The sequence below is a fragment of the Pundamilia nyererei genome, unplaced genomic scaffold (assembly GCF_000239375.1).
Source record: "Pundamilia nyererei isolate P.nyererei 1_Seehausen unplaced genomic scaffold, PunNye1.0 scaffold00154, whole genome shotgun sequence".
NCBI classification, from domain to species: Eukaryota; Metazoa; Chordata; class Actinopteri; order Cichliformes; family Cichlidae; genus Pundamilia; species Pundamilia nyererei.
The window spans coordinates 1,127,750-1,137,529 of record NW_005187555.1 but is presented as its reverse complement, the minus strand read 5'-3'; the positions used below and the strand labels follow the sequence as shown (position 1 = coordinate 1,137,529).

Below are 9,780 nucleotides of genomic sequence, written 5' to 3'. Positions count from 1 at the left end.
TTATTCCTGCGTCTTTTGTGATCTTACAAAGCTTCAAACGACGCGTCGACTATTAAATCAGTCGTCGACGATTTTGATAGTCGACGTAATCGTGACTAGTCGACTAATCGTGGCAGCCCTAGTGGTAAGTGTGCTGTTGGTGCGATCTGTTCGAGCTCAGGAGACGCTTCAGACCGCCGCCCGCTGACCCGCCTGCGTGCGCTCTCACACGACTCTGTTTCTCTGAAAGCGCTCGAGCGGGCTGTGGCGGCAGCTTCTAGCATCTCCCTCTGGGGGCCAGTTCCCCTCACAGAGGCGCATGATTGCAAAAAGAACACGTCACGACACGACTGAGGGTTTTCCAGGTGGTTTTCCACCGCGGGAACATCTCTGTGCCCGTTCCTGGGCTGCCAGACACAACAAAGTACCACCTCTGGGCGTGGGTAGGTACTTCCTGGGCGGGCCTCGATGCTGATGGGGTAAACTGATCACAGCGAGGGCCATCTTTAAAAACATGTCAGGTGAAGAAGAGCAGAGCAAAGGGAAAAAAGCTTAAAAGTCAGAAACGCAGCGATCGAAATGACGAATCGTAACACAGCAGGTCGTTTTTAAATTGTTCTGCAGCCGTCGTTCTCTGAAACACTTCTGCAGCTTTGCCTTACCTTTAAACATACACTAGTTTTAGCCGCGTGGACAGGATGTAACAGCACGACCACCTGAGGTCTGCTAACCACCGTGATTAAAATACTGCACAGAAGACAGAAACGAGCGCAGCTGTCGAACAGCGCTGACGTGAACAGAGTTCAAACTTGGAGGTGAGGCTCGTGTTTCAGGTTTCAGAGCAGGGCAGGGTCCGGTTTGTGTTGGCCTCTGCTTTGGATGCGGGAACTGACAGAGGTCACAGTGTTCTGCACACGGTTCAGTGTTCCATCTGAAGGACTCTGAACTTTTCCTCCCAGGAATCTTTTCAAGGAAAAGACTGGAGACAGCTCGCTGACACAAACACCTGGATGTTACAAAGTATCAATGTTCCTCTGGATGTAGCGACGTCGCTACATCCAGAGGAACATTGATACTTTGTTATAGTTTTTGAGAAACATTTAGCCAATAAGAGTAAATGTATGTTTACAGTACGGTGCTGGGATGGGGCATGACTCCATGAGCTCTAAAAAGTAGATCTGGGTTTGTACCAACCCCGAAGTTTATGAGCGTTTCACTGGCGAACAGCACCGGACCGATTTTGGTCCCTGGAGGGTTCCTCGTTCCTGCGGTGCAAAAGCAGCTGCTCTGTGCCAGTTCTCCATCCTGCTCCCTGCAGAGCCCACAGGTGTGTGATCTACCTGCTTTAAAGCCCGCGTGTTCTCAGAGTTACTTACTCCCACGCTCTGCTGTCAACGCTTGGCGACGCGTCCCGAACCGAGCGCAGCAGACGTGTCGGTCAGATGTCAGCAGCACAGATCCACAATCTGCTGTGGTTTTGTCTCAGGTGCAGGCCGCCGCCCAGCCAATCAAAGTTCCTCAGTTTGTCCCGCCTCCTAGACTGACGCCTCGACCCGCCTTTCAGCCACAGGTGCGTCACTGTGAGACCCGCCTCTGAACCCTAACCCCCTCAGATCAGTGTGTGTGGCCCACCCGACGTGGCGTGCTCACTCTCCAGCAGAGGGCGGGAGCGCGCCGAAGCAAACGCTCATGCCTTGCTCCGTGGCACTAAAACATTGTTTTCTGTGTGCTGCCTCTTACTCATCACTTCTCCTCTCGTTGTGCTTCTTTTAATTTCCGACTGACCTGTGAGCAGGTGTTTTTGGAGGTTTCCTGCCTGTGTACCAGTGTCTTTTACCTTTCTTTGGTCAGAGCTTGTTTCCTGCAGCTTCTTGGTATTTTTGTGTTTCTGGCTGTCGGTGTGTTTTAACCCTTCCACTGGAGGAACGTGGGCGGTGTTTGTGCTGAGTAACGCCACCGGGAGCTCGGGCTCAAACATCAGAGTTAGGCCTCAGAAGTCGTCCTACCAGGAGCAGCGTTTGTCTGTTAGCTCAGAACAAATACTCGAGTACTTCTGTATGAAGTTTGAAGGGTTGGGCTTATAAAACTATTAAATATTGTTAACAATATTACGTTTTGTTTTTTTCCCTCCACCAATCACGTTTGACCTTATTGGTGATTTTTTTATCTAATGTGTTTTTGCATTTTTAATAAGTCTATACGATTCGTGTCCTTTCTGTCCTGCCAGCACATCGTTACATGTGTACAGTGTATCTTATACTGTTAGAGTTTAATGACAAAATGCTTTATAAAACATTAAAGCTTTGCAGTGCCTGTACCTCTGAAGCCCCGCCCCCTGTCTCACTCTGAAGGGCTCATCTCACCTTATTCCCTGAAAGTGAGCTGTAGGTGTGGTTAAAGACTGGGACTTTGGAGGCGGGGCTTGTGTGGTAGCAGAGCTGGCACTGCTGTATGATGTGGTGTATCTGTCTTTTTTGATTTAATACATAAAAATAAATGAGCTAATGTTTGTAGCATTCCTCTGCTTCAGCAGTAGCAGTAAAGGTAGGCTCAGTCAGGCTGAGGTAGAGCTCCACAGTGGCGTTACCTGGCAGTATCAGGTCATTTTTGTGCCGATTTGTGATTGGCTGTGTGTCGTTATCAGGTCCGGCCAAAGCTGACCACGCCCACCAATGTCCCTATTGCACCGGCCCCTCCCCCACCCATGATGGCGGCCCCCCAGTTGCTGCAGCGGCCCGTCATGTTGGCCACTAAGCTCTCGTCCTCGCTGTCGTCGTCGGCGCCCATCCACCAGGTCCGCATCGTCAACGGCCAGCCCTGCAGCAAGACCGGTGCCGCCCCGCTGACGGGCATCGTCATCACCACGCCAGTCTCCGCTGCACCCAACCGCCTCGCCAGCCCCGCCCAGGTGCCCCTGCCCACCCCTGTCCCCACTCAGACTCCGGTCCAGCCGATCCAGATCAGCAGCCTGACCACTGAGCCCAAGGTAAGGTCCTGCGTTAGTACTGCACTGTTTAGCACAGCAGGATCTGAAATATTTTAATCGTGGTCTTAAATTTTACTTTCAGAAACCTTTGGATAGTTTTGTAGTTCTGATGTTTAAACAATAAGGCGATGACCTTAAAGATTTAAAGGTGGCGCTCGTGTGCCGCTGCTCCTCCGACACGCTGTAAAGGGCTGTGTCCAGCGCTGAAAGGTTGGATATCAGTTTTAGTTCATTTACAGGTTAGGGTTATGTGCCAGTATAGCACCCCCCTGTGGTGATTCAGGTAACTACAGCACTGAAACGAACAGGCCTCTCAGACTTCAGCAGGGTCTGTTTTTGCCTCTAAAAGTACTGAAGTATTTTATAAAGCTGGTGTCTGTATAGACGAGGAGAACCTCACCAATGATCTGCTTTTACTCGTGGATCCGGCCCGCACGTTTAAATCTCTGCGCTGCTTTCCCGACAGCGGTGATCAGAGGAAACGTACCTGCTCTCCGGCTGGAGCATCGGGCAGCTAGACGCTCACAGCTTGTTTGGGTATCGTTAGTATGTTAGAATTGATGATTAGTCAGCGCTGCAGAGCTGCGTGCGGGGCGTCGTCTGCTCGTGTCTTACTGTCACACCCTCTGAAGGTCCCGTGTTTGCAGCTGATGGGTTCTTACTGGAGTCTGGACGCCTGTTCGACCCTCGGGTCTTTGAACGATGGCGCTGTGTCACATTGGTCCGTGTTATTGAAGGAGGCCGTGTGGAGGCCTCTGCTTCTTTCTTCAATGAAAAACAGAAAATAGAAATAATGAAAACATAAAGGAATGTTCTCTTCTGTGACTTAAGCTCGCCATCTTCATCTCGTCTTCTCTCAGCAGACTGTTAAACCGGGAGGAACAGAGCAGCACGCCGTCGTCAGCCTCCCGTCCTCCTCCTCAATCGCTCCTGTGTCTCCTCCTCCCAGGCCCCCCAAGAAAGAGGAGAACCCAGAGGTATGACCCACAGAGGGACACACAAGTCGTGTATTTTCTAGCACAAATCACTGAACCGTTTCTCTGTCGTCACACGTTTCACCTGCAAATTCTAGATATTAATATCTTTAAGTAAATGTTATTGTTATTAAAACATATTGTTAGCATATTGTAGTTCAAACGTACACACACAGGCTGATGTTATGAAAGGAGATAAAGGCGCACGATGTTCCCAATGATCCAAAACCCCAGAAAAAGCTGTTTACCAAACTTTTATTTATGCAGCAGGCGCCTCAAGGTGTTTTATATTATTAGACCCTAAAATAACCCAGAGAAACCCAACAATCATATGACCCTATGAGCAGCTCTTTGGCGACAGTGGGAAGGAAAAACTCCCTTTTAACAGGAAGAAACCTCTGGCAGAACCAGGCCCAGGGAGGGGCGGGGCCATCTGTGGGTGGGGCTTCATTGTGTGCCTGGGTGGGGTTTGAGAGCGAGAAAAGAGGCATGAGAGGAGCTGCTTTACTGCATCGATATAAAATACTTTCATTCTGCATCTCATTTGAAAATGTATCATTTTAAAAAGATGGATTTATGTGTCAGGACGTTCTCCTGCAGATGTTTACGTTGATGCTTGGAGCACGTTTTGCTACCGCACAACTTTGTTGTTGTACCAAACCTGCCAGCGTGATGATTCACCTGCTGTGTCTCCTTTAGAAACTGGCCTTCATGGTGTCCTTGGGCCTGGTAACACACGACCACCTGGAAGGTGAGCGATGCTTTCAGTCTTGGTGTCGTGAAGCTGCTGCGTGAGCAAACATCTGCAGGAAACGCTGATGTGTTTTTATTTGCAGAAATTCAGAGCAAAAGACAGGAGCGTAAGAGGAGAACGACGGCCAACCCAGTGTACAGCGGCGCCGTGTTTGAACCCGAGGTACGTCCCAGACTCCCGTTTACGTTTGTGAATTTAGAGTCAAGCAAAGTGCGATGACACGTTTACGAGTTTGGGTTGATTAAAGTAGTTTTCACCAATATTTTGCCTGCTGAGCGACTTAACAACGTTTTTCTCTTTTGTTTCAGAGGAAAAAGAGTGCAGTGAGTTACCTGAACAGCCCTCTGCACCAGGGGACCAGGAAGAGAGGTCTGTATGAAAAACAGACCAAAGATGATGGAAATGACAGTAGAAACCAGTAGAGACTGAACGATGCATGACAATAGAATCAAGCAGAGCTACAGTAGAGACGATAATCAGCTGAGAGTCGTGGCAGAGCTGCAGAGAGGAGTGTGTGTGTGTGTGTGTGTGTGTGTGCGCTTCATTGAGTGGAAGAAGAGTAGAAACAGTAGATCAGTGTCTGATCTGATGCTCGGTGCTAATAACGTGCTGTGAAACTTTTCTCCTGCTTCTGCTTCCTGTCTCTGTCGCTTCAGTCGGGTTTCTGTCTAAAGCCGGATTCATGCTCACTCGTCCTCGAGGCTCTGAAGCTTCAAACGGGCTGAAACGCGCCCGCGTGTCGCGTCATTTAGTGCCGATGATGTCAGGTTTCATTCGCAGACTAAACGCAGACATGTACCCTCTGAAACGATGCCGAGGTTGGTGATCAGAGCTGTGGAGCCTCCGATGAAGGAGGATGAATCCGGTTAGACCCTCTGTTTTCTCTGGGAAGAGCTGAAATGCATTCTGGGAATTGTAGGAACACCCTGACTCCCAGTTAACGCCCATGATGTTTGTTTGCTGGGAGCCACGCCGCCGGTAACACGACTAACGGTGTTTCTGATTCGATAACATCACATTTTCCGACAGTCGAGCTGCAGACGTCGTAACGCTAGACGCTAACCTCACGCGCAACTCGTGGTGTCAGATTTTAACACGCCCTGAAAGAGGCGGAGGAAGACTCTGCACTGATGTTGGACTGTTCCTTCGCCCTCCAAACGCTGGCCTCGGGTTTCCACCTCGCTGCAGCCGCTCTCTTATTCATCTCTTGCTGTTTGTCTTTTAACTTCGGGTCTTTGTTAAGCCAGTAACGGGCTCGCAGGTCGGCCCGACTGAGCGCCCAACCCACGGCGTGCCTGTCGGGTCCATGCATCTCATACCCGTATTAAGCCGTTTTATGACTTTTAAGTGGCAACAGGCTGAGCCGCTCGTGCCGAAGAGGCCCGGAAGTCGAAAGACAAAAAGGCGAGGTGGGAACGCGAGGTCGGCACCCGGGGTGTTGACGTCTGACACGAGTCCACGGGCAGCTTTGTACTAGAGCTTGGCGTCAGCTCGCTCGGAGCACTAACCCTGCTGTCTGTGCTTCTGACTCCTCCTCTTCCTCCTCTTCCTCTCTCACCCTGACTCATGCTAGCCAACGAAGACTCCCTTTCCAAGGTATGTCATACAGACTGTTTGTTTTTGTTTTCTCCCCCCTCTCCATCTTTCTTTTTTTCTTTGTTTTCCGTCTTTGTCGTCTGTCTCATTTCACCCAGGTCGTCCACCCAAATACAGCAGCGTCCCGGACCTGGTCAGCCTCACCCCGACCTCCCCCTCCAGCCCCGTCCATCCCCTCCCCCTGCCCAGCCCCAGCTCTGGGGATGTAAGTAACGATGGGGGAGACGGACAGCTCAGAGGGTTGGACGCCCCGTCACACACGGTCCTTTTGGCCCAGTAGCTCTGTCACCATTTGCACTCCTCCATTAGTTTGTCGTCTCCATGACACTCATCCGCACTCATCACTTGATTTTACTTTGACTCAGCCTTACAAAGTGAACAGAGTCCTGTAGCGTCATTGATAACTACTGCAGAGCACATTCTAACTCCCCTGTGTGGGCTCAGTCGATTAACACAACACACCATGTCATTAGAACAAGCCCAGACTGTAAACTAAACCAGATCACGGCGCCCCCGCCTTGCCTCTGCGCTGATGGTTGGTGGGGAAACTGATTGGTCCAATTCTTCCTCACAGGGAGACATCCATGAGGACTTCTGCACTGTGTGCAGACGCAGTGGCCAGTTGCTCATGTGCGACACGTGTTCTCGTGTTTATCACCTGGACTGCCTGGATCCACCCCTGAAAACCATTCCTAAAGGCATGTGGATCTGTCCAAAATGCCAAGATCAGGTAACCGCAGCAGACTGATCCTGAGTCAGGGGGAAGGGGGTACTGCAGTCCAGACTGTGCAATGTGCTTCCGGCGGGCCTTCTGCCACGCTGGCCTGAACTTTAGGACTGTTCGATCCTTTGTAAGCAGAAACGTGATGCAGTATTGTTCTTTTGTGCTTCTGTCTCATTCATTGTGTAAAGATCTGCATCTCACATCCATCCACCCCATTGCTCGTCCCCGTATCGGCCCCACCGCAGGGTGGTGGCTAAATTTGTCTCCCTGAACTCTTTTCCGAGCTTCCGCCTCTGTGAAAACTCCCAGCTTCTCTCTCCAGATCCTGAAGAAAGAAGAAGCCATTCCCTGGCCCGGCACCCTGGCTATCGTTCATTCCTACATCGCTTACAAAGAAGGTGACGGCAGCTTTTGCTCTTCTCGTGTGTCGCGTCTGCCGGGACCGGCGAGCTCTGACCGACTCTCCCGTCTTTGTCTTGCAGCTAAAGAAGAGGAGAAGCAGAAGCTGATGAAGTGGAGCTCAGAGCTGAAACTGGAGCGAGAGCAGCTGGAACAGAGAGTCAAGCAGCTCAGCAACTCCATAACAGTGAGCTCAGCGCACACGTTTATGCCTCGGTCCAGTCTCCAGTCCCTCGTTCATAATCTGTGCAGCGCTAAAGTTATCAAAAGTTTTGGCTGTGAGCTGGCTCAGCAGGGGGAAGACTGTCAGCTGCTGTGATGGCCATGTTTTTTGTGTTTGGATGTTGGATAAAGCACCGCGATGCTGCATTGTGAGAGAAAGTTTGTATAATTACCTGTCAGGTCCTGAGCGATCTGCCTCAGGGATGCTGAGTCGGGCTGGTAAGCGATGAAAAGAAGACAGGACAGCTCGTCGTGCTGTAACTGTATTGTTTTAGAGCTATTCTCCGGCTTCACGTTAAATTCCAGCATCAGCAGCGACGAGCGGGACTGTGTGCCGTAAACGAGCACAGCTCCAGGACAGACGCTCGTCCTCACGGCCGTCACAGTCACAGGGTTTTTACTGTTGTTGCAGTTGAATGCCTGCCGCCAACTTCAGCCTCTGTGAATTGTCACTGCTCTCTTTATTTGAGGAGATGAAACTAAAACCTGTTTTCATTTTTTCAGAAATGCATGGAGACCAAAAACACCATCCTGGCCCGCCAGAAGGAGATGCAGCTCTCCCTGGACAAAGTCAAACACCTGATTCGCCTCATCCAAGCCTTCAACTTCAACCAGGCTCTGGCAGAGACGGAGGGCAAAGACATGAGAGTCCCGGACAGGGCTGAGGCCGCGGTCAGCTCTGAAGCTCCGCCCAAAGTCAACTCGGCGGAGAAGGTGAAGGCGGGGAGCTCCTTGGCCAGCGTCATCACCGAAGGGAGCAAGCCCGAGGAGCACGGAGCGGCGGGGAGCCACCAGACGGGCGGAGACACCTCCGGCCAGCCCGACAGCACAGTCCTAACGGCAGATAGCGGCACCGGCGTGGGGGTGGACGGAAAAGCGGGGCTGGGGGGAGGGGCTAACACGGGGACTGGTCTCCAGGCGGAGATCGTAGCCAAGCCTGAGACTGAGGTAGCCGCGGCAACTAATGTTCCCGCTTCTTCGGCCGTTGCCACCACCAACGGCACAGCCGAGCCAGCCCGTCCCGATCAGAGCCCCGGCGGAGGCCACGGCGCCAACGCCGCCACCGGCTCTGAAAACAAGACAGCTGCCGTCAACCCCCCAGAGACGCCGGCAGAGAAGAAACAGGAGGAGATCACCGGAAGCGATGGCAGCAACACCAACAACAGCAAAACCTCAGAACCCTCCCAGCATTCTTTGCCAGCTCTCGTCAGCAGTTTGGACAATAAAAAGTAACGCGGCGTCTCTTCAGTCGGGGAATTCAAACATATATATTAAAAAAAAAGACTCTTGCTTGCACCGTGTGGTGCCCTGAAGTTGCCAATCTGTATAAATGTTGTTTGTTTGCATTGTATTGTCAGACTGTGTCAATGGTAGATATACAGCCCAAGTCACGTGACTCTGGGAAGACGTAGGCCGTTCCACCCACTGAGCTGGGGTACAGGAAGGCGTGCGCACCAGTGTCATCATGCCAATTAGTGATAGACGTCATGGTGGGAATGCTCAAAGGGAGATTTAACTCATCATCACACCAGTGTGTGCCTGTTACAGTGGCCCCTGTTCCCTGCGAGGTGGGGAGACGGTTCACATGGGCACGAAGAACGCCGAGAACGTGGAGCCAAACATCTGTCAGGGGTTACTGGTCTAAAGCAGTGTTGTGATAAATGAACCTGTTCGTGCCCTCGTCCCAACGAACTTAATGTGAACGACCATGAACCTTAACCATCCGTCCCGACCTTCCCGATCGTCCGATCCTCGCCCGGCCGGCCTCCGGATCTCTTCGGTGGAGAGAAACCCGTGCGTCCCTTCACCCCTTCACTGTGAAAAGGCTTCAGTTTGCTTCAAACACAGAGTGGTGCCAACCACAGGTGCTGCAGATGCAAACAGTCCTAGAAATCTGGATCACGTCGCATCTGGGTGTTTTTGATCGGAAGTCAAACGTAGTGGTCTGTGAATTACGGTGAACTTTGCAGAGAAAATGATGCGTTAGCCAACACCGCTCACGCTGAGCGGCCTAACTTACCTTAACCCAGGTACCCGACAGCTGGGTACAAACAACTGTTGAAGGGAGCGAAAGATAAAAGGCTGAAAATGGGATTTTCAGTCCGTCCTGATTAACAGCTCTGAAAATCATACCTTAGACTGATAA

General features: G+C 51.4%; 1 protein-coding gene across 4 annotated transcripts in view; it reads left to right on the top strand.

Moving 5' to 3' along the window:
• phf21ab (PHD finger protein 21Ab) overlaps window positions 1-8,980 on the top strand; it is a 19,583-nt gene extending 10,603 nt beyond the window's left edge. For 3 of the 4 annotated variants that reach the window (XM_005745141.2, XM_005745139.1, XM_005745138.1), the window contains 11 exons: window positions 1,466-1,549; window positions 2,624-2,965; window positions 3,826-3,942; window positions 4,639-4,690; window positions 4,776-4,855; window positions 5,002-5,062; window positions 6,388-6,494; window positions 6,864-7,019; window positions 7,336-7,411; window positions 7,496-7,599; window positions 8,139-8,980. In XM_005745141.2, the coding sequence (XP_005745198.1) occupies window positions 1,466-1,549; window positions 2,624-2,965; window positions 3,826-3,942; window positions 4,639-4,690; window positions 4,776-4,855; window positions 5,002-5,062; window positions 6,388-6,494; window positions 6,864-7,019; window positions 7,336-7,411; window positions 7,496-7,599; window positions 8,139-8,867 (1,908 nt within the window). In that variant the 3' untranslated portion in view covers window positions 8,868-8,980. The remainder of the gene's footprint in view (window positions 1-1,465; window positions 1,550-2,623; window positions 2,966-3,825; window positions 3,943-4,638; window positions 4,691-4,775; window positions 4,856-5,001; window positions 5,063-6,387; window positions 6,495-6,863; window positions 7,020-7,335; window positions 7,412-7,495; window positions 7,600-8,138) is intronic. The other variant, XM_005745140.2, reaches the window with a different exon arrangement.
• Window positions 8,981-9,780: the final 800 nt, after the last annotated feature.